The 24654-nt window shown below is 38.5% G+C and overlaps 1 protein-coding gene across 2 annotated transcripts in view; it reads right to left on the reverse strand.

Moving 5' to 3' along the window:
* The window catches only part of DZIP3 (DAZ interacting zinc finger protein 3), a 113802-nt gene that overhangs the window by 18085 nt on the left and 71063 nt on the right, over positions 1-24654 (reverse strand). For both annotated transcript variants that reach the window (XM_084874009.1, XM_084874010.1), the window contains exons 21-28: positions 24156-24283; positions 15937-16005; positions 12446-12542; positions 10720-10823; positions 8567-8654; positions 6793-6894; positions 2317-2442; positions 259-398 (exon numbers count right to left, since the gene is read on the reverse strand). In XM_084874009.1, coding sequence (XP_084730135.1) covers positions 259-398; positions 2317-2442; positions 6793-6894; positions 8567-8654; positions 10720-10823; positions 12446-12542; positions 15937-16005; positions 24156-24283 — 854 coding nt within the window. The remainder of the gene's footprint in view (positions 1-258; positions 399-2316; positions 2443-6792; positions 6895-8566; positions 8655-10719; positions 10824-12445; positions 12543-15936; positions 16006-24155; positions 24284-24654) is intronic.

Below are 24654 nucleotides of genomic sequence, written 5' to 3' on the forward strand. Positions count from 1 at the left end.
GAAGAGGTTTAGCATTTATACCGAACACAATCCCTTCTTGATATATTTCATTTTCCTTACCAAGGAAATATTCCTTCTTATTAAGGAAATATCTGTGAAGTGTGTGTGTGTGTGTGTGTGTGTGTGTGTGTGTGTGTGTGTGTGTTGTGTGTGTGTGTGTGTGTGTGATACGTTTCTCTGAAATACTTCATTGCTGTAATTATGACTACAGACTGTAGAGTATGATCTGTACTCATTAGTAAATATAAACTAAGGTACCTGGTCTGTTGTGGAAAAGCATTTTTCAATCTGTCTATAATCCTCTCCCAATTCATCATGGGAGGATCACTTCCCAGACCTGCACCAGGAGACACAGCCTTTCCCACAGGCGCTGGCATAGTCCAGGTTAGGCCAGACATCTGTAAGGAAAATAGAGTTATAAACTATCAGCTTCAATTATTAGGAAGTAATTCCTTGCCAACATGTTTCTATACTTCAGAAAATGGATATAATAAAGAAGAGGAATACTGATATGCTTGTACCCTTTTTAGTTTTTTTCCTCAACAATATTTCTAATTGTTTATATTATCCATATTTTAAAAATGGGACATAATAGTCTCAGTAATTACAAACATGTACAGAAATACATATAGGGTATTTATTTCTGTAGATACAGAAAAAGGTCTGTAAGTTATAAAGCAATCTGTAAATAGTGATTATTTCCTAGGATTCAATTACAGGGTAATTTTGCTTTCTGTTTTGTGTATTTCTTTATCATATACTGGAGGCTTGATGCACGGAATTCCTGCAAGGGGCTTGCCACCGCGACTGCACAGAGATGGGTCCCACAGCTCTGCAGAGTGATGCCAGGGTTCGTGCAGCTCCATGCGATGCAGCGCAGGCCCCAGCGGGAGGACCCTGGCTCTGGCCTACTTCTTTGGGGCAATCCATCGAGGAACCCTGGATGGGTAGATGGGGCCTACCTCTTTGGGGAGATCAATTGCAGGGCTCCTGCACTGTGAGAGGGCACAGGCCAGGGTGGGGAACACCCCCAAAGTGCATGCATTTTGTGCATCGGGCCTCTAGTATTATTACAATGTTTTAGGAAAACATTTTTCTTTTATTAAAAATGTTTACCTTAACCAATATCGTCCTATATAATAAAGAGGTGATATACAAATTAACCTTCACGTCCTCACACAAGATGGCTGCACCCATGTGGTCAATGATGGCTGTCACAAGACGGCTGGCAGGGAAGGGTAGTTGTGGGAGATCAGGCCAGCAGAGGAGAGCAGTTAGGGGTGACTAGGCCAGCAGGGGAGGGCAGTTGGGAGTGACCAGGCTGGCAGGGGAGAAGATTTAGGGGCGATTGGACCAGCAGGAGAGGGCAGTTAGGGGTAATCAGGCTGGCAGGGGAGGGCAGTCATGAGTGACCATGCTGGCAGGGGAGGGCAGTTTGGGGTTACCAGGCTGGCAGAGGAGGGCAGTTGGGGGCAATAGAGCCAGGAAGGGAACAGTGAGACGTCAATTAGGCTGGTAGGGGAGTGGTTAGGGGAGATCAGGCAAGCAGGCAGGTGGAAGCAGTTGTGAGCCAGCAGTCCTGCATCGTGAGAGGGATGTCTGACTGCCAGTTTAGAGCAGCTGTCAGACATCCCCCAAGGAGTTCCAGATAGGAGAAGGTGTAGGTTGGGCTGAGGGACACCCTCCTCTAATGCATGAATTTCATGCACCAGGCCTCTAGGAACTAATAATTCTATTCACTTTAAGTTTATCTATTGTGTCTTCAGGTTAGGATAAGGCTTATCTAGCCATTTATAGCTACGAAGATTTATAACTACAGAATAATATGTTCCAAGGTGATGCTATTTATATTGTGTTTGGAGATAAATAGTGTCCTACTGAATATATATATATGTGTGTGTTTAAAATTTTTTCTTTAGTCTTATAGCATAATTTAGTTTGTTGTGACTTGCATTCTTTGCTTTTCAACCTACCCATCAATCATGCTAAATATAAATTATCTATTAAAATATCAATCGACATGGCATTGGTGCCTGTTATAGAAGCAAAGAGTAACTGTAAAGATTCTCTACTATGAAAATATACTCATCTTCATATCCAAAAACAAAACTATTAGTTAATGAAATAAATATGTAATGTCCTTAACAGTGATCATATTTATTCAATTATCATTCAGTTATCATCATCACCACCACTAGCATCATCATCATCATTTATCACATAAATGAAAAAAGAGAAGACAGACATTCATTCTGGAAGTTCACAGTCAAGATAAAGAACTAGTTAATATCTATTCCACCAAGAAGCGCTCTGTACCAGGGGGGGTCTCGGTTGGCCAGGTGCAGAGATGACTCCATGACAATTGGCAGGCATTTGAGGAACAGTGAGTACAGGTCTAAAGAAAGGTTTTTTCACAAGGGGTCTTCCCAAGAACTGCTGCATCTAAAATAGAAACAGTAAAAAATAAAAACATCTATTCATATGAGCAATGATCTACAGTCAGAGAGCAATGTTTGGGGAATAGACTGATTTAAAATTTAGTTATAAAGCACAATAGAAATAATGGTGTCATAAAATTAGTTAAGTATATGAATAGTCAATAGCAGAGGGTAGTGAAATATACTAAAAAAAAAACCATTTAGAGAGAGAAGAAAACAGAGTTCTATTTCCACTTTTTTTCCATCTAGCTGCATAATCTTGGATATCAAGTTACTAATCTATAAGAGAGTTGGATTAGGTGATCTTTAAGATGGAATAATATAGAACTATGCAAAGGAGCTCCTTTGTGAGTACTGCTATTATTGATGAGCAATACTGACACTCAAATTCCATGAAAGAATCAAAGTTGTCTACAGATAATATGACTTTTACTATTCTGTACTGGAGACCTTGTACACCTGATGGAATTCTGACTTTATGTTTAGCTCCATCCAAGGTCAGTAGTAAGTTAAAGTGGGGTGTACCTGGAGGACAATGATTTGAAGACAGGCTTATGTGTGTCTGCAATGACTTGAAGACATGCTTATGAGTGTTACTGCACTTCCCACAGAGATGTGGAAAGCAAGCTCTTCTTAGCATCTACCAATAAGATGACTACTTTATTGGCTGGACCACAGAAGAGGACAGATTTATTGAGCATCTATATGTTCCAAACTTAGTACAGGCATAAAGTAAGAGTTCAACTATTTGTTGAATTAAAAATTGAGAATCAGTATAGCTCTTAAGTAACTATCCTAAAACCAATAGGTAAAAGGTTAATGAGAAACTTATTGATTTTTCAAAATAAGGGTTGAAAAGTAAGGGCAATTTTAAATAAATTGGAAATATTGTCAAGCTAGGTAAGAAAAATAAATTTTGAGACAACTGGGATTTAACTGGATATTATCTATAATAATAAAATTTAACTGGATATTATCTATAATAATAAAAGCATAATATGCTAATTAGACTGGATGTCCTTTTGGATGAAGCCAGAGTTGCGAGGGAAGTCCGGGTCCTGGGTGTCTGCCTGTGGCTGGAGGGAAGCCCGGGTCCTGGGTGTCTGTTGGTGGCTGGAGACAAGCCTGCCTGCTGGTGACTGGAGGGAAGCCCAGATCCCGGGTTCTGGCGGCTGGAGGAAAGCCTAGGTCCCGGGTGCCAGAGGGAAGCCGATGCTGGCATCCGGGAGAAGGACGGCCTACTCTTGCACGAATTTCATGCATCTCACCTCTAGTTAAAAATAATTTACAATTCTTAGATGGTGTTATAATAATACCCAATAATATGAATCCTCAATCTTTTAGGAATAATAATAAAGTATATATAGATGATGTTTCATGATATTTAAAGGTTTACTTTAAAATATTCCAATGGGGAAGAAGAAACAGATGACATGAAACAAGACTAACAAAATGTTAATAACGTTGAAGTTGGTTCTTGGGTTCACAGAGCCTTATTATACTACTAGAGGCCCGGTGCACAAAACTCGTGCACAGTGGGGGAGAGGAGTGTCCCTCAGCCCAGCCTGCACCCTCTCCAATCTGGCACCACTCGAGGGATTTCAAGTGACCAGGCTGATCAAGGGAAGGCACCAGCCCCATTACCAGGCTGCTGCAGCCACTGCCAACCACTGTAGCCACCAAGGTATTTTCATCAATGGGGACTCTAATCCCTTCACTGTGAAAAAATGACAACTTTCTTTAGGCATTTTCAAGATGTATCTGTTTTTTTTGTTTGTTTGTTTGTTTTTCCCCTCATCTGAGGATATATTTCCATTGAATTTTAGAAAGTGTAGAAGAGAGAGAGAGAGAGACAGAGAGAGACATCAATGTGAGAGGGACACTTTGATTGGTTGCCTCCTGCATGAGCCCTGATCTGGGGCCCGGCCAGGGAGGAGCCTGTAACCTAGGAACATGCTTTTGATCAGAGTCGAACCCAGACCCTGCGGACAGCATGCCAAGGCTCTATCCACTGAGCCAAACCAGCTAGGGCAGGATATGACATTTCTTAGCCCTTCATTTTTTCCTCCAGGAGTGTGGTGGAAAAACCCTAGATCACCTTCTTGGATTCTTATAACCCAAGTTACCAAGAACACTGCAATTGGTGGCCTACAGGGGAGCTTAGCTAATTAGCTGTCAGAAAAGCTATTTACTGTCGATCTGGTTTGGCTCAGTGGATAGACCGTGGGCCTGCAGACTGAAGGGTCCCAGGTTTGATTCCTGTTAAGGGCATGTACCTTGGTTGGAAGCACATAACAGTGGGGAGCATGCAGGAGGCAGCTAATTGATGTTTCTCATTGATATTTCTCACTGTCTATCCCTCTCCTCTCCTCTCTGTAAAAAAAAAAAAAAATCAATAAAACATATATATTTTTTAAAAAGGTATTTCCTCTGGAGCCCCTGGGTTGTGTCCACTGGGCTAGAGGCCTGTCCCTGCCAACCGGTGGTGGCCACCATCTTCCCATCGAGGGCGCTGGGCTGGGAGCATGGATTCAAACTGCTGCTTGGTGCCAGAGTTCCTGCAAGCTGCTGGGGGTGGGGGTGAGAACATCCAGGTCATCCAACGCCCTCGAGGCCAGTAGCCAGCCCCACCATGGGCGCCAGGCTGGGGGACATGCAGGGACCCCTGGGTCGCATGCAGCAGTGGCTGCCAGGGTATCCTCATACCCCAGAGGCCAGCAGCCAGCCCCTCATCATGGGCACAGAACTGGGGGCATGGACCCAAACCATCACTTGGTGCTGGAGCATTCACAAGCGGCTGCAGACAGGGTGGGAACATCCCTGTGTCACTATGGTGATGTGGAAATGTTCCCACTTTGCCCCGTCCCCAGCCACTTGGCACCTGCACCCATAGACTCGGAGTGGGTAGGGGGCGTTCAGGGACCCCTGCTGCTCAGGGCCTAAGCACGGATTTATAGGCTAGGAGCAACCTGGGTCTGGGAGATGTTCCTGGGACCCAGGCCATGTAGATTAACCACCATCTTTGTTGGGTTAATTTGCATACTCGCTCTGATTGGCTGTGGGCATAGCAAAGATACTGTCAATTAGCATTTTTCTCTTTTATTAGTGTAGATTCTATTTTCATACATATTTTATATTTTCATAATATAAAGTTTTAAAGAATGAATGAATGGTGGGTACTGAGTTAACAATCCTGCTCTCTTTGAGGGCAACTATTATAATATATAACACTACTTTGAGGATTAGATAGCTGGGATACAAAAATAAAAATATAATGAAACACATAAGAAATAATGGGTTAAATTGGAACAGTGCCCAATATGTATAATTTTCTGTAGAATTATAGTGAATCCTTGGGGTTTCTCTGTCATCTATGCAACACATTCCTTTTCAGGGTAGTTGGGTATGATGGTGTTCAAAGGCAAAAATAATAATGTCCATAATATAGTACTCCTATAAAAAGCAGATTGACCAAAATATAAAAGGCAATACTATCTTTCTAAACAAAATTCAGAGTGTGTGTCATACAATACTTTTAGCTTTGGATTTGTTTTTGAAACACAGTGAAAATACAAATAATTTACATAATTTTTAAATTCTTTAATATATTCAACTACTTATTGAAATAACATTTCAGAGCTCTCCTACAAGCAGAAGTGCTGACATCAAAAGTGATCTGCCCCTAAATATCTCATACCTTTTTTCTTTTCCTATCCCCAGATCTGTTATAATAAAAATTATCACCTAATGATTCTGTTCTAAAAGGTATTTTGGAAAGCTGTATGTGCTTCATGGGTTAAGGCACTATGTTTCCCCAAAGGATAACATACATATAGTATAGATATTAGTATATCTGATTAAGACTCACTGATCCTACAATAAGCAGGGAAGGGGCATAAATGGAAGATGTCCTTGATATTAAAGGTATAAGATAAAACTTAAGGGAAAGAAAATCCAAAGTAGAAGTGGAGGGGTAAAGTCAGCCTGCTAGGGTATTAGGCTGAAGTGTTTCAGTCATATAGGGGTAAGCAATGGAAATTCTGAGCATTCATCAGTTTTCTCCCATGATGTAGATGAGAGTGACAAGATGAATGAAAATATACTACATCTTTAGGTATCAAATGCTCCACCAATATCCAGTGATACAATATAGGTATGTGACCTCAATTGAGCCAGCCAACTAGTTTTATCATCTGATGATATAGCAAAAACGGACATAATTACAAATGATATGTACATTATGTGCCTATCCATTTTAAACACACAATAAACAAACTACACAGTCAATGTTTTATAATCCTTACCATTTTATCATGATGAAGATGGGAATTTTTCAAAATGTCATATTTCTTACCAGTATATCAGGACTGGGTGGTGGTGGAGGAAGCTGGATTGGAGGCAAGGTATTCAAGGCAAATCCTTGCTTGACCTGGTTAATTTGTTCATTGTATTGTGTCTAGTAGAAAAAGAGAAACAATATTTTAAAGCAAAGTCAACTTAAAAAAATAGCATATAAAAATACTTAATGCTTTTTGAAATACAGCAAAAAAGTGATTCTCAATCTACTGTAAAAAATAATATGTAAATAATTTCTGACATAAAAACAGTTCTATAGAACAGCATCCCTGAATGTAAAGTTGTACTTTTAGGAGTTGTTGATTGACAAGATACAAAAACACATGATTCATAGATCCCTGAGATAATTCTTCAGTGTTTCCATAATATTGAGCCCCAAACTTGGAACCACTTATATAAAATAAATAGAGTCTAAAGATTAGAGAACTTATAAATAAATAACACACTGGCTGATAAATATGGGGGGCGGGGATATCTGCAACAAAGATTTGGATTACTTGCAAATGTTCATTTTAAAACCTAGAGGAAAAATTTTAGAGGATATTTATCAAATATTTATATTAGTTTATCTCAAGTTATACCTCTAGCTTTCTCCAGTTCCACATTACCCTTGTTTTATTCTCTTGGTTTTTCAAAAGACTAATCCCTGAAGATTAACATACTTTTTAACATTTTATTGGCATTGTCCCTGTTTTGCTTTACATTTTATTTTATAAACAACCCAAGAGCTGGAAAAGAAAGTCTTTTAGAAATTTCCACATAGAGAATACTGGTATGTGCTTGAAAGAAAACAAGGATACAGAACAAGGAGCACCTCTTTTGAGGCCAAAACTTTGAATAAACCCAACAGAGATGCTGAGCATATTAAAGACTGAATACTAAAGAATCCAGGAAAAAAAAAAAAACAGTCAAGACCATCAACCAAAAAAACTAGGTAAGTGTTAATGCTTTGAGGCAGCTTTTCAAAATTAAATGTCATTGATTATGTTGTGAAGTCACAAAATAATCAACATTATATATAAATTTTAAGATACAAAAATATTCAAAACCAAATTAATATTATATTATTTCTTTACATTACTTTTATCATAGTCCTAATAATATTAAACTAATAATTAAGAGTTCATTATTTTGCATTTGAAATAATTACTTAAAAAGTTAACATTGAAAACTACAATAATAGGGGTCTGCTGATATTCCTTTAAAAAAGTATATATGAGGAGAAAAAGAGAGAGAGAGAGAGAGAGAGAGAGAGAGAGAGAGAGAGAGAGAGAGAGAGAGAAACATAAAAGATGAGAATCATTGATCAGCTGCCTCCTGCACAGATTGAGCCCGCAACTGGGCATGTGCCCCCGGCAGGAATCAAACCCAGGACCTTTCAGTCCCAGTCTGTAGGCCAAAGCTCTATCCACTGAGCAAAACCAGCCAGGGCATTGATCTTCCTTTTAATTCTATAAACACACAATTACTAAAACCAAGATAGGCATTTATTTCTGATTGGAGCAGAGTTAGCTTTGAAATTCTAGAAAACTTATTGTAGTTGTAAGGCAAACTGAGTTTTTCATTTACTATACTAAGTTGGTTGCTAGCTACAATCAATTATGTTGAAGTAACAGATCTCAAATCTCAAACAGGCATAAATTTTAGAAAGTGAAATGAAATCTATGTTCTTCCTTAAATTTCTCTAGCAATTGTTTTTAATGTTAAATGTTTTATTTAAGCATATATCACCTACAACTTTCAGTCAACTTTAAATATACTTTACAACTTACCTTAAATAATGCAATCTTGTTCCTGACATCTGTCACAATGGCATTCCAACTATCTACTGCAGCCTTTAAGTGAAGCGATTCTGGGTTGCTGGTGTAGACAAAAAGACACAAGAGGAAGTTCTTCCTTTTTATATAAGAATTAGGTTTCCAAAAATTTCCATTATGTTCTCTAGGATATATGTAAATAATGTAAAACAACCAAGTTATCTCTATTACCAACACTTATCTCAAATGGGTACAAAGTTGTATTAAAATTAAAAACAAGGACTAGAAACATATGTGTGTTTTTTTCCCCAAGAGAAAATATAACTTCTTTAGCAAAGCAAGGTTTTTTGTTTGTTTGTTGTTTTGTAGTGTGGCAATATTTTTAGACATATTATAAAACCTTTGCACAGGAATTCCTCTGCAAAGTATGAAGGCAGTAAAAACAAAGGAAGAAAATTGCCCTAATCATCTGATAACTTGGAAGCAAGTTTCGGATGTTCTCCACGTGAACACTAACATCACAAGGCCATTGTTGGCTTACCAGGCTCTTTTGCAAATTAAAAACAAACAAACAAACAAATTCCATATTGGAGGCAAATGAGAAAGAAGTATCTCTTGTGCAAGGATAAATTACATTGTTGCTTCTATGCAGTGCATAATTGCCCAAACACAGCAGCTCTGCCAAACATATCCACCAAATGACTTAAGTAGAAATAGCATGGTGGTGTTTAGGGTCTGCTCTCTACAGAAGAGAGATTTCAAGAGACTGTTAAAACATCTCCAGCCCAGTATCACCCAGTACAACGACTTTAAAAGAACAGAACAAACTATTATTGGGATCATACACAGAGGCTTGCTAATATTATTATTTACCAAGCATTTTTCTCCCACTAGCAAGCAGAGACTGATTACTTAAAGTAGTGTTTTCCTGACCTGACTGCACATCAGTATATCTTGGAAACCTTGTTAAGCCTCAGAGATTATGATTCTTAGAAATAAACAGTGATGACCATTAAAATAATCATTTAAAAATATGATGATGTGCCCCAGCCAGGTGGTTCAGTTGGTTGGAGCATCATCCCATGCACCAAAAAGATGTGGGATTGATCCCTGGTCAGGGCGCATAAAACTATCAATCAATGTTTCTCTCTCTTTCCCCCACCCTTCCTCTCTAAAATCAATAAACATTTCCTCAGGTGAGGATTAAAAATAATAATAATATTGATACTTTGGTTTCAAAGATTCTAATTAAGTTTGAATTTATACCTCATAAAATTATAAATTTAAGGAGAATCTCAATCTGCCCAATATTTGAAAATCACTCATATAAAGCACAGCATGAAATTGCCTTTAACATGTGATTTTAGATAAGTTAACACTGATTTTTCCTCCCCCAAAGTACTCTGTAGGTATTTAAAAAACAAGCTTTTGAAAAGAAAACAATTAGAAAAAATTTCCACTTAGAATCCACCTTTGTTTGTAAATATCTGGTCTTCATTGTCTGACTGAAATTTTTCATCTATTTGACTGCAGAGGAAGGGAAAAAAATGTCAGAAGCTATTATTGCATTCAGTAGGCTTCTCAGTACTTCAGTAGAAGCAACAAAATAAAAGCATCCAAGTGAGTAGGTGACCTTTGAGGATAAAAGAGCTTCTTCATTCCAAAAACTCTAATGTGATTTATTTAAAATGAGAGGCCTGGTGCACTAATTCCTGTACTAGTTCCTGGTGCACTAATTCCTGTACTCAGCCTGGCCTGTGGGATTGGGCTGAAACCGACTCTCCGACATCCCCTGAGAGGGTGCAGGCCAGTCCAAAAGACCCCACAGGTGCACAATTAGGGCCAGGAGAAAGAAGGGAGATTGGCCAGCCAGGGAGGGACCATGGGAGGGCTTCCGGGAATGTCTGACCAATCTCACCCAGTCCCGATCTGCCAGACACCAGCAGCAAACTAACCTACAAGTTGGAGGTCAGTGCACATCATAGTGAGCAGTTAAGCAGCCTTAGCATATCATTACCATATTACACTTTGATTGGTTGAATGGATGACTGAACACTTAGCATATCAGGCTTTTATTATATAGGATACATCACAAATTATGTTCAACCTTGGAGCTACTTGCAAGTATCTGTGAGATCAAGATAAATTAAGGAAGAGGGAAAGGTTACCTTGCTGCCATCTGAGTCACCCTGGCAAGATGACTGAGGCATTCCTTTTCAGTCTGCTCTAGATGAAGCAAACCAAAATCTCTACGACACTGTAAGAAATACACCTGCAGATTTTTGAGAGGAAAATAAATTGAAGGTATACTTGTAAATAAACACATTCTTTTCTCAATCATTTCATGTAAATTTTAAGCAATTTTTCAATCTCTTCCAACAGTACCTGAGTTTCTTGACCATCAATAATATATTATAAAAGCTTTTTGATCAATTCTGCAATTCTAATTTTTTTTATTCAATGGTTAATGGGTTTGTAAACATTCCAGGAGATTAGTTTTCAAACCTGCACATACACTGAAACTATGTCAAAAGTTTTTAAACCAACTTTTTAAAAAATGATGGCTGTCCCAGAGATTCTAATTTAAGTTGTACTAGATGTAGTCTGGGTATTGAGTTAAGAAAACAAAAACTCAAAATAATCCTTGATGTTTGTTTTCTAACTGATAAGGAAATAATCAGACTCTATAGGACCATCTAGTCCAATTCCACAGCAAGAATCCCTTCTGTACCATTATTTATTTATTTATTTATTTATTTATTTATTTATTTATTTTAATATATTTATATTTATTTATTTATTTATTTATTTTTTGCAGAGAGGAAGGGAGAGAGATAGCTAGAAACGTCAATGAGAAAGAAACATCGACCAGCTGCCTCTTGCACACCCTCAACCAGGGATGTGCCTGCAACCAATGTACATGCCCCTGACCGGAATCGAACTTGGGACCTTTCAGTCCGCAGTCCGACGCTCTACCACTGAGCCAAACCGGTTTCAGCCCTTCTGTACCATTATTGAAAATAGCTTATTATTCTCTTCGACAGCATTAAGTGTTTCTAAATTTATGGAATTAAGACTTCCTCACTTAAAATAGTGAAAAACAAATGCAAACATGAGCACTTAAGGTATTCTGAGTTTTTTATTTTTCATTAAAGCTAGCACTCCAACAGTTTAACTCTTCAGAATATTTTTGGTTCATATATCACTCCACAATTGTTGACCTCTGTATTTCTAAGAACTCTGCTAAAGAATAGAGCTTGGGAGATCTGTAATGATTTTAATGTCAGTGAACTTTCCAAAACTTGAATCTTATTGTATATCATGTTTGGTTATCTATAAACAAAAATTATATACATACATAGAATCGTTTTTGTTTGTTTGTTTTGATAGAGAGAACCTAGCTGTGAGATTCTAAGTTAACCTAAAAGAAACTGGGTAACTTTCTGGGTTCAGAAGGTAAGCTGGTATTTTTACATTGGAGTGTATGATGTATAATATATGTGCATTTGGCAGATTTATGTAAGAAGCAAAGAAGGGAGAGAGATTATAGCAGCAGTGAAATATTATTCTTCAAAATTTGGCCTGGTGTCCTGGCTTCATGAAAATTTTCCCATGATGGCTGCAATTGCTATATATATTGAAGCAAACCAATTTCTTGGAGTCATTTGAGAAAAACAACATAAGATCATAACACTGTAGTAATCGCATACAAAATGCCAATGAGTCAAAAAAAAACACACAAAGGTTGAAGCTGATTTTTTCAAGCTGGTTCTAAAATGCCTCATTTCTCTTTATTTACAAAACAGTTTAAAAAAAACCACCCCACCACATTCCTTAGTATATTAGGACAAAAGTAAACTTGCTTCCTCAACCCTCCCTCCCCCCACCTCTCACCTCAGCTGTTAAAGCTCTACTAGTTTCTGCATTCAGTTTGCGTAAGTATGTCTTAATTGTGCTTTCCATATTAAGCTTCTCCGTTTCCCATTGAGATCTGAAATACATGATCATTAAAGAGTCAGAAACATTGAAGCAAGAACAGACTTTTCTATCTTATTCAAGAAGAAGATAACAAGCTACTCAATGAGTAGTTAATGATTTCTTGAAAAGTATACAGCATATAAAAGCAGGAGAAGACAGTACTTAAGCCTTATTGTTATCCTTTACTATCAAGAGAGTAGAAGTTTTAAAGTTGTCAATATAGAGATAATGATTTAAAACTTGGCTCTCAAATTAAGTTGTCTGAGGATGAATTCAGTTCCACAGTTTATTAAATGTGAAACCCTGGGCAAGTTACTGACCTTTCTTGTATCTCAGTTTTCTCACATGTAAAAGTGGAAGAAATTGTATTACTTACCTCAAAGAGCTATAGTGAAAATTAATTCAGATAATATACATAAAGTACTTTGTGTTTGGCACATAATAAGTACTAAATAAATGTCAGGTATTATCATAATTAATAAATTTGAACTAAAGTTTCTTTATACAAGCATTTTTATCCCAGTAATAGCAACTGTGGACATTTTATTTTCTGTGTCACAAAACTAGGTCACTGCATGAAAATATTTTAATATTATTATGTTCAATGCCTCAGAATGAAAACAAATCCTACAGTTTAAGAGGAAGGGAGATGATGATATGACATTATTTATCCATATTTATCAAGGATATTATGGAAAAATGTTTCTCCTTTTCTTATCTCATTTCAGCTTTATCCCCAGAACTCTAAAGCAATACAAACCAATGTCTTAAATGGAAACAATTCATTGGAAATAAAACATGGTAATAAGGAATGTTCACAAGCACAATCCTCAATGTTTTATTATTAGAATCATCTGGATACTTCAGTACCTGACAAACCAATATATTATTAATACCATTAAGGCAAAAGTGTTTTAAGGTGGGGGGGGAATCATGAAATGATTGATAAAGAAGCTTGATAAATCAATATATTATTAATAACATTAAGGCAAAAGTGTTTTGAGGTGGGGGGGAGTGAATCATGAAATGTCCAAGAGAATTATTATGCCATTGAATATTATAGAAAATTTGCCTATAAGAATAGTAAAAAAATAGATAAATTGGACTTCATTAAATTAAAAACTTTTATACTTCAAAGGCCATCATCAAAAAAGTGAAAAGAGCCCTAGCCAATTTGGCTCAGTGGATATAGCATTCATCTACAGATTGAAGGGTCTCGGGTTCAATTCTAATCAAGGTATGTACCTTGGTTGCAGGTTTGATCTCCAGGCCCAGTAGGGGTGCATGCGGGAGGCAACAATCAATGTGGCTCTCTCACACGAGGTTTCTCTCTCTCTCTCTCTCTCTCTCTCTCTCTCTCTCTCTCTCTCTCTCTCTCTGTGTGTGTGTGTGTGTGTGTGTGTGTGTGTCTCCATCCTTTCACTCTCTAAAAATCAGTAGAAAAATATTCTTGAGTGAAGATTAACAAAAACAACAAAAAAAAGTGAAAAGACGACCAATAGAATGGAGGAAAATATTTGCAAATATCTGATAAGGGTCTTGTATTAAGATCATAAAGAAAAATTATAACTCTACAGTAAAAACACAATCAATTGAATTTTTAAAATGGTCAAAGGATGAGAAACTAAGATGGCAGCCTAGGTAAGCACCTAAACTGCTGCCTTGCACAACAATTTCAAAATAACTAAAAGACAGAATGGACATCATCCAAAACCACAGAAAAGCTGGCTGAGTGGAAATTCTACAACTAGAAGAAAAAAAGAAAAGCTCATGAATCAGAGGAACCGAAAGCGCTGAGGTATGGAGATGCGCGCATACAGGAAGGGTGGCCAAGTGCCTGGCTGGCAGGAGGGAAAAGGAAGGCCCCGACTGCACTGACCCCCAGTTCCAACTGCACTGAACCCCAGCTCCGGCCGAAACCCTGTGGACTCAGGCTCATACAGGTGGAGTCTGGACTGTAGAGAAAGGCACACAGAGACTCAGACTAGGGGGAGCCACAATGGGGTCTGGAGGCTTGTGCGTGCAAGTGTACCCAGAAAGGTCTGACTGCGGAGGTTGCCACAGGCTTTCCATAGCGGAAGAAGTCGGAAGCACCTGACTGCACTGAAACTCAGTTCCAGGAGAGCCCCTGGGGGAACCACGCTCTTACAGGGGGAATCAGGACTGTCAGGCAGAAACTCAGGGGATCCGTAGAAGGCAGAGGTCTGGAGGTGTGAGCACAAGGACAGGGCTGATGGGAAGCCAAGACTGTCTGCTCAGCCCTGAGACTCTGTGATGACTAGCAAGAACATACAACCAAGATTACTCTACCCAGCAAAGCTATCATTCAGAATGGAAAGTCAGATAAAGAGCTTCACAGATAAGAAAAAGCTAAAAGAGTTCATCAATACCAAACCAGTATTATATGAAATGCTGAAAGGTATTCTTTAAGAAGAGGGAGAAGAAAAAGGTAAAGATAAAAATTATGAACAACAAATACATATCTATCAACAAGTGAATCTAAAAATCAAGTGAATTAAAAATCTGATGAACAGAATAAAATGGTGAATAGAATCAGGGGCATAAAATGGGAGTGGACTGAAAATTCTCAGGGGGAAAGGGGTATAGAGGGTGTGGAAAGACTGGACAAAAATCATACACCTATGGATGAGGACAATCAGGGGAGGTAAGGGCAGAGGGTGAGGTGGGAACCGGGTGGAGGTGAGCTATGGGGGGGGGGGAGAGAGGGGGAGGAACAATTGTAATAATCTGAACAATAATGATTTATTAAATTTAAAAAAAATACCTGCAGGCAAATCTATGAATGAGAACAAAAGTTAAGTCAGTTTCATAAAGCAGTCACACCCAGTTTTACTGATTAGGGTAAAGATATAAGAATTCAATAAGCACCAAAACCGGTTTGGCTCAGTGGATAGAGCGTCAGCCTGCAGACTGAAAGGTCCTGGGTTCGATTCCGGTCAAGGGCATGTACCTTGGTTGTGGGCACATCCCCAGTAGGGGGTGTGCAAGAGGCAGCTGATTGATGATTCTCTCTCATCGATGTTTCTAACTCTCTATCCCTCTCTCTTCCTCTCTGCAAAAAATCAATAAAATATATATTTAAAAAAAAAATTCAATAAGCTCTAGTCCCTGACAATAGTGTGTTGTGAGACAATAAGTTAGCTGATTTATTCTCAGCAGAGCTTATTTTCTAAGGCCAGAGCTAAAGTGAACATAACCTCCCAATTTGCCTAGGATACTTCTAATTTATACCTGTTGTCTCAGTGTAATTATGAATATTGCTCAATTTCAGGCTCATAGTGCCCCAGTTTGGACGATAAATTACATGGCTGCCCTAGCCAAAACATGCTGAGTGAAATCACAGTTTCAGAAAGGGTGCACTCAATCAAATCAACAGCTGTTTGTACCTTTTCATGGAAAGTTGCTCTTTAAGGTTCTTGATCTCATTATCTTTAGCATGGTTTTGCCGCTGTAATCTAAGCAAAGAAAAAAGTCATAAAATGTTAGAAATTATTTTAGATGAGGAGGGATTAAGTATGTCCATTATGGGCCATATTATATTGAGTCTGAAAATAACTAAACTCTAATACCTAGCACTCCTGAAATTTATCTTATTTCTGATGTCTGATTTACTGGCTTCACAAAGCAAGAACTAAGTTTTAACTCATTAGTTTTAACTAACCTGTAAAATATAAAGCCAGCTACAAGAGTTATTTTATTTTGTATTCTCAGCTCAGTGATTCAGAAAAATTTCTTTAGTTCTTTGTATTTCAGTTTACCTACTAGAAAACAGATATGGTAACTTCTGATGTCCTAGGACTGTTGTAGGATTGAGAACTTTAAATTCCTTAAAGAGATATTATATCAAGTAATGCAAACTATTGAAGACTTACAGTCTGAAAGAAACCAGACCTTTAATATAGAATAAAGCTATATTCAAGTAAGAATTTTAATAAGGACTATGAATTAAAACTAGGAATCACTCATATAACATAATCATGGGAAATCTGGATAAAAATTTTGTATAAATCAGAAAACATAATCTGTGATTAGCTTAAAATTCATATGCAAGAAATTATTAAGAAAAATGCAAAGTAATACTTTTTGATTAACATATATTCACATCCTATTTTTTAATGTTCCTCCTTTGTGCTACTGCTGTATTTCTCTTTACAACCAAGCTTTTACATTGCCCTGTTAATCTGCTTCAATATAAATAGACTTATAGCAAAATATATTCCTTTTTAAGTTTCTAATATGCTGAGACATTCTTTTATATATTTTATTGATTTTTTTACAGAGAGAAAGGGAGAAGGATAGAGAGTTAGAAACATCTATCAGCTGCCTCCTGCACACCTCCCACAGGGGATGTGCCCACAACCAAGATACATGCCCTTGACTGGAATCGAATAAGGACATTTCAGTCCACAGGCTGATGCTCTTTCCACTGAGCCAAGCCAGTTAGGGCTATGCTCAGACATTTGAGATACATAGGCATATTGGTTAATGTAAGTTATTGGAATAGTAAAGCCTTAAAACAATAACTTTAAATGTTGGCTAGAATGCTCACTACTTGATTTCAGAGACTTATATTCAATGTTCTATCGGACTAAAAATATAATGAAAGAAACCAGAAGTCATGTACTGATGTAAATAATAAGAAACACAAGCTTTGTTATTGTAATACTAGAGGCCCAGTGCACAAAATTCATGCACAGGACTGGAGGGCGGTGTCCCTCAGCCCAGCCTGCACCCTCTCCAATCTGAAACCCCTCAAGGGACCCCAGAGGGATTGGGCCTAAATGGGCAGTTGGACATCCCTCTCACAATCCAGGACTGCTGGCTCCCAAATGCTCGCCTGCCTTCCTTCCTGATTGCCCCTAACCGCTTCTGCCTGCCAGTCTGATCACCCCCTAACCATTCCTATGCCAGTCTGATTGATGTCTAACTCTCCCCTGCCAGCCTGTTTGCCCCAACTTCCCTCATCTGTCAGCCTGTTCACCCCTAACTGCCCTCACCTGCAGGGTTGATAACCTTCAAATGCTCTTCCTTGCAGGCCTGGTGCCTCCCAACTGCCCTCCCCTGCTGGCCACCTTGTGGTGGCCATCTTGTGTCCACATGGGGGCAGGATCTTTGACCACATGGGGGCAACCATCTTGTGGAGTGATTGTCAATCTGCATATTACTCTTTTATTAGATAGGATAGAGGCCTGGTGCATGGATGGGGGCCAGCTGGTTTGCCCTGAAGGGTGTCCCTTGGGGCATGGGGCGACCTGAGTGAGGGGCCTGTGGTGGTTTGCAGGCCAGTCAACCCCCCTGTCAACCCAAGCAAAGGCCCTGGTATCTGGAATTTATTTATCTTCTACAATTGAAACTTTATAGCCTGGAGCAGAGCCAAGCCTCCTGCTCACTCTGTGGCTGCCACCATTTCTGTTTGGATTTATTTACCTTCTATAATTGGAACTTTGTAGCCTTGAGTGGAGGCTTAGGCCAGCTAGGGCAGGTGGAAAACTTGTATGGGAAACCCAAGCCTCCCTCCTGCTCTCTGTGAGCATAGCCATACTCGCTCTGATTAGCTGGTGGGTGTATTGGAGTGGTGGTTACTTGCATACTCGCTTTGATTGGCTGGTGGGTGTATTGGAGTGGTGGTTAATTTACACATTACTCTTTTATTAGGTAGTATACAGGAGAATAGAGAGAGTTGGGAAGTAATAAGATTTCTAAAACTGGCAACTTCCTTTCCTTTGATATATCCATAATTTCAATATTTTACCCAGTTCCAGTTTACAGTGGGTGATAAGAGTTGACAAAGCTGTTAGGGAATATATGAACCAACTATATATGTTTAGGCAGTCATAACTTCTCAGTCCTATTTTTCTCATGAATTATATGATAGGATAGAATTAGATTTTCTTTTCTAAAAGATCTCAAGTTCTCAAGCTTATTCTGGCTGGTTATTAAGTTTATTATATGGACTTTATTGATAGTAATTTCTTAACACTTATTTAAGTGCTTATTGCAATTTGTACAAAATGTCACTTTTCTGTAAAACTTTGTTAAAATTGCAATCATCATCAATGAATATTTATCAAACATTTACTGTAGGATTGGCATTGATTTAGGCCAAAGAAAAAAAGGTTTATTTTTTGCTTCCTACTAAACACCACATCATAAGAGAGAAGAAATAAACATTCTACAATTAAAGATTATTTATATTTTTAATCACATATTCTTGAGATATGATCAAAGTTAAACAAAAATAGGCTCAAAAATTTATATGAGAACACAGTGCTCATACTCTCCCCCCCCCCCCAGATGCCCTCTGTCTCCCATCTCATCTTACCTAGCCTAGGTTCAATATTATGTCTTCAATGAAGTTCTTTCTTATCATAACAAAATCCCTAAAAAATATAGCTCCATTTGACAGTTATGTGCTTTTTAAAAATTTAACATCTTTGATATAATCATAAATCTACTTTCAGGTATAAAAAATGATACAGTCAGAACCATTTACCCATCTTCCCTGCAATGATATCCTGCAAAATGTCAGTACAATAACTAGGATGCTGACAGTGACCCAGTTCAAGATACTGAGTTTTGTCACAACAAGGATTCCTCATTTTGCCTTTATAGCCATATCCTCTTCCCTTCCACTCCCATCTCCTCCTTATAATCTTGAAACCACTAATCTGTTTTTCATTTTTATCATTTTTGAAATTTTGTAATTTAAAACATGTAATAAAAATGGAATCATATAGTATATAAGCTTTAGGGTTTGGGATTTTTTACTCAGCAAATTCTCTGATGTCTATAGTATATGTAGAGATATCACTACTTCGTTCCTGATGGTGCTGCTTGTGTCTTCCCTTTTGGTCAGTTTGCTAGAAGTTTGCTAATTTTATTGATATTTTCAAAGGAACAGCTTAGTTTCATGGATTTTTTTTCTCTAGTTTTTTGGTTTTGTTTGTTTCTAATCTGTATTCTGTATTATTTCCCACTGCTTATTTTGGGTTACTTTTTTTTTGTTGTTGTTCTTGAGGTAGGAGCTTATATTATTCATTTGAGACTTTTTCTCAGAATTGCTTTAGCTGTGTCCCAGAGATTTTGACATATTGTATTTTCATGTTAATTCAGTTCAATGTATTTTATTTCCCTTTGGATAATTAGTTATATGTTATGTAGTTTTCAAGTGTTTGGAAATTTTCCTGTTATCTTAGCATTATTGTTTTCTAGTTTGAGTCCATGTGATCTGAGTGTATGCTTTGCATAATTTCAATTATTTCAAATTCACTGGATATCATCTATTTCAATGTATTTCTTGTGGACACTGGAAAGCATAAGGATTCTGCTGTTATCTGGTGAATTGTTCCATAAATATTGAACAGATCCTGTTAGTTGATGGTATTATAGAGGTGGTTTATATCCTTGTTGATTTTCTATTTAGTAGTTTTATAAATTGATGAATGGGGTGTTGAAGTCACCAATTAAAATTGTACATTTTTATATTTCTTTCAGTTCTGTTAGGCTTTGCTTCATATATTTTAAGGCTCTGTTTTTGGTACATACAATTTTGTTTTGGTGCCTTCCTGATGGATTGATCCTTTTATCATCAGTAATGACCCTCTTTGTCTCCAGTAGTTTACATTGTTCTTATGCCCATTTTATCATCTATAATAATAAAAGTGTAATATGCAAATTGTCTGAACGACCAAACAGCAGGACAACAATCTAGATGACCACGCTATAACACCCACTGGCGCCAGGCCAGCTGAGGGGCCCAGCCATGGCCCCATGATCACCCTGCAGAGGGAGACCACCAGGGTGATCAATCAATCAGGGGGCTCCATGATCAGCCCAAAGAGGGAGGCCCAGGTGAACAACGGGCAGGCTGCGGCAAGTGGGCGGGGCCTACTTCTTTGGGGTGATGATGGATCGTGGGATCCCAGACTGTGAGAGGGCACAGGCTGCGCTGAGGGACACCCCCTCTCCCCCCACCAAATGCACAAATTTCATGCACTGGGTCTCTAGTCCTATATAATAAAGGCCAGCAACTAAACAGCATCATGATCATAACGACCATTGGCCAGTCACTATGAGGTGCATTGATCACCTCTCAGTCCCTCCCCTTGGGGGTGAGGATGGGGCAGGAGTGGGGAACTGTAGAGCAGTGGTGGACGGTGAACATCCATCAGTGAACATCGAAGGACAGTGGGGGCAAGCATTGCAGGGCCGGAGTGTCGTAGAAGTTCGTGGGGCGGGGAGCATTGAGGAGCATTGCAGAGCATCAAACAGTGGGGAGCATCACGGAGTGATGTGGGGCAGTGGCAAGAAGAGTCACAGAGTGTTGCAAGGAGCATCATGGAGTGATGTCTGAGCTTCACAGAGCATCATGGGGTGACAGAGGTGAGCTTCAGGGGGCAGAGAGCTCCATAGAGCACTGTGGGGTGGCAGAGGCGAGCATCACGGAATGAGAAGCTTCGTAGAGCATCATGGGGTGACAGAGGTGAGCAAGTGTTGTGGATTGTTGTAGGTCGGCAGCAGCAGCTAGTATCATGGGGCATTGCAGGGCATCAGGGGGCGTTGAACATAGCCCTGATCGCAGGCTAGGCATAAGGGCCTATTTGTGCACAATTTTGTGTGCTGGGTCTCTAGTATATTAATATAGACACTCCTGTTTGTTTTTTTGTTTTTATTTACATAATGTTTCTTTTATGTCTTTATACTTTCAACCTAACTATGTTGAAACTGGAGTTTCTTGTAAATAATGTATTATTGTATCACATTTTTTGTTATATTTTTAAAATCCACTCTGCCAGTATCTATCTTTAAGTTGGTGTATTTAGACCATTTACTAGTACATTTAAGGTAATTATTGATATGTTAGTGATTAGATCTGCCATTTTATTATTGTTTTTCTGTTTGTTTCCTGTTTCTGTTTTCTTACCTTCTTATTGGTTATATGAACATTTTTTTAAAGATTCCATCTCTACGTAGCTTTCTTAGTTGTCACACTAGGTATTATAATATGCACAAATGGCCTACTGCTATTGATCTTTTCCTATTTCAAGTGAAGTGTAGAAGGGCCGATTCACACTGCTTTGATGGAGAGAGGCAGGAGCTCTGGGACTAACTGGGGAGAGGGGGCTAAAGGAGTGGTGGAGACTCACACCAGTGGTGGAGACTCAGCTCCCCATAGGGAAAGTAGGAATAAAACCTACCATTGACTAGTCCTACCTCAAACTAGTTTGTTAAGTCCACAGATGTTAGGTAAAGGTAGAGGCTCAGTTCATAGCTGGACGACATTGATGCTATCCTAAGAGAGGAAATGAGCACTACCTGCTCCCTCCTGGTGGAGAATGCAAGATCAACTGCCTGCTCAGCACGGCTCCCCCAGCAGAGGAATCAAACTGTGAGCCGCAGTTTGCCGATCATGGCCCTGTGTGATCTGATTCCTGCCATCTGCTTTTGTCAGAGCATACTATCTGCTTCCAAGGAAAGGTGTGGGGCTGCTGGTGTTTGGCTGGAGTAGGTGAGTAGTGCCAAGAAGGTTTTCAGTTGTTATATTTTCCTTTTCCTGTTCCTTTGGCTAGAGGAAACAGATTTTCCTTGGAATTTTTCACCCTACGCCTATTGACAGAAGTTTCTGCAGCACCTTGTCTAAGATATATAGGAGGCAATAAGGCAAATCACTGCTTGTATCATTCCTCAAGTCCAAGGTCTCCAAACTGTCTGTTTCTTCTTCCACTTCTCAGAATCTTTCTGTTTGTTTGTTCTTTTTAGGTCCAGGGTGTTTTAATTGTAAGATGGAGGACTTACAAGTAATGGAGCTACTATGGTGAAACTGGAAATCCCTCTGTTATATGTAACTTTAACCCCCTATCTCAGTGGTCGACACACTCATTAGCCAACAGTGTCAAATATCAATAGTACAATGATTAAAATTTCTTTTGAGAGCCAAATTTTTTAAACTTAAACTTATTCTAATGCCACTTCCTCAAAATAGACTCACCCAGGCCATGGTATTTTGTGGAAGAGCCACACTCAAGGGGCCAAAGAGCCGCATGTGGCTCGCGAGCTGCAGTTTGCCGACCACGGACCTATGTGATCTACCTATATTCTCTATTAGCCAATAGTTAGTATCTAACATGTCTTGGTAGCCTCTACATATGTCTTACATAATTCTTCTCACAGTACTTAAATGTTTAGAGAATGTTTAACACTGAATGCTTATTTAGTGAACATATATGTATCCCCTAAAGTGATCTGTTTGCAGTTTCGAGCATATAAGGATGCCCGGGTCAGCTATCAGAGTTGAGAAGGGATATCCTCAAATTAGGAAGGAGAGAGGAAATTCATCTGCAAGCATGGCTTGACATTGCTAATCTCTGGTATTATGTAACACATTTCTGGATTGGTCATTATCTTTCAGGCTAAAAGACAAAGTTTTGAATCCCTCTTAAGAGAATGCAGTGCTTAGTTTGCCCATGCTATCTTAGTTTACTCACCTCCTTGTAAACTTGAAGGATCTCTCTAATTCCTGCAGGAACAGGCCTGAAAGTATTTTCAACTGATATGAAGTTGCCAGAGATACAGCAATAAGTTCTTTAAAATATCTTCAGGATGGACGATATGATATATAGGGAAAAATTTAAATCCTAAATTTCTGTCAAGTATTTTTCTAATTTTACAATTAGTATTTTGGACTCCTCACTATAAGATTATTTCCTAGAAATTACCTTTTCTCCTTATTAGCAGTCTAGGAATTGCAAAGGATTTCAAATTAGATTTCCTGGACTGGCCAGCATGACTGGGTCGTTGAGCGTCAACCCATGAACCAGGAGGTCACAGTTCGATTCCCGGTCAGGGCACATGCCCAGGTTGATCTCTGGTGTGGGGCATGCAGAAAGCAGCTACTCCATGATTCTCTCATCAATGGTATTTCTCTCTCTCCCTTTCACTTTCTCTCTGAAATCAATAAAAAATATATTTAAAAATAAATTAGACTTCTTAGATGACTGGTATCTTGTGTTACTACTGCTCATTAAAATAATTTGTTACAAATTATATTATTCTTTCAATTAATAATCATTGGAGGCAGTGGTTATTAGAAAAAATAAACTAAGACATTTGTTTTGTCCTATTACATCGAAATTTTTAGTCTTAGGCATGTAATCTTTAAAGTTATGAAAGAAATGAAGTTGATGCAGTTGAGAAGAGTCTCCAGCTCTCTTGGTCTTAGAACACAAACACTCTGAGGACCAACATAAAAAAACATACAACTGATTCCATGATGTCATGAGGAATATATTTATCATATACTATAAAGAAAAGGCCAAGAAACTAGAATCATGATTTGAAAGTTAATTATCTTCCTCATGAAATTCTAGTATCTTCACACTTGTTCATCTAATACATGAAAAGCTATATACATATAGAGGGAGCAGTTGCTCCATTTAGCTGGCAAGGCAAAAATAGAAATGGTTTTTAAGCAAGTACAGTCCTGTGGTTGGCAGTTCCTTATATGAAGTCACAATGCCACCTAGTGGGCACCTATGGATTATCTTTTCAAGATAGCATTCACTATGGAGCAAACCCAGAATTTTGTTTTAAAAGGATTTATACTTACTTGGAAATCTGATTGATTCCAAAAGCCATTTGTTGATTAAGAGATGCAATGATTTGATCTCTCCTCGTAACCTCTATTTGGTTTTCTTGCCACCGCAATGTCAATCTTTTCAACTGTTTCTCAAAGCCCTGCTCAAAGTAAAATAAAATTTCAGTTAATTCTGCTCAAGTCACCAGACATTGAAAGAAAAAAAATTGGGTTTTTTAGAAAATAATATATCATTTGCCGGGACCGGTTTGGCTCAGTGGATAGAGCATCGGCCTGAGGACTGAAGGGTCCCAGGTTCGATTCCGGGCAAGGGCATGTACTTTGGTTGCGGGCACATCCCCGGTGGGGGGTGTGCAAGAGGCAGCTGATCGATGATGCTCTCTCATCGGTGTTTCTAACTCTCTGTCCCTCTCTCTTCCACTCTGTGAAAAATCAATAAAATATATTTTAAAAAAAATAAAATAATATATCATTTAGTTGAACATTTAAATTACCTCTGACTTGCCTCAAA

This window comes from Pipistrellus hanaki (assembly GCF_964339955.1).
Source record: "Pipistrellus hanaki genome assembly, chromosome: 2".
Lineage (NCBI taxonomy): Eukaryota > Metazoa > Chordata > Mammalia > Chiroptera > Vespertilionidae > Pipistrellus > Pipistrellus hanaki.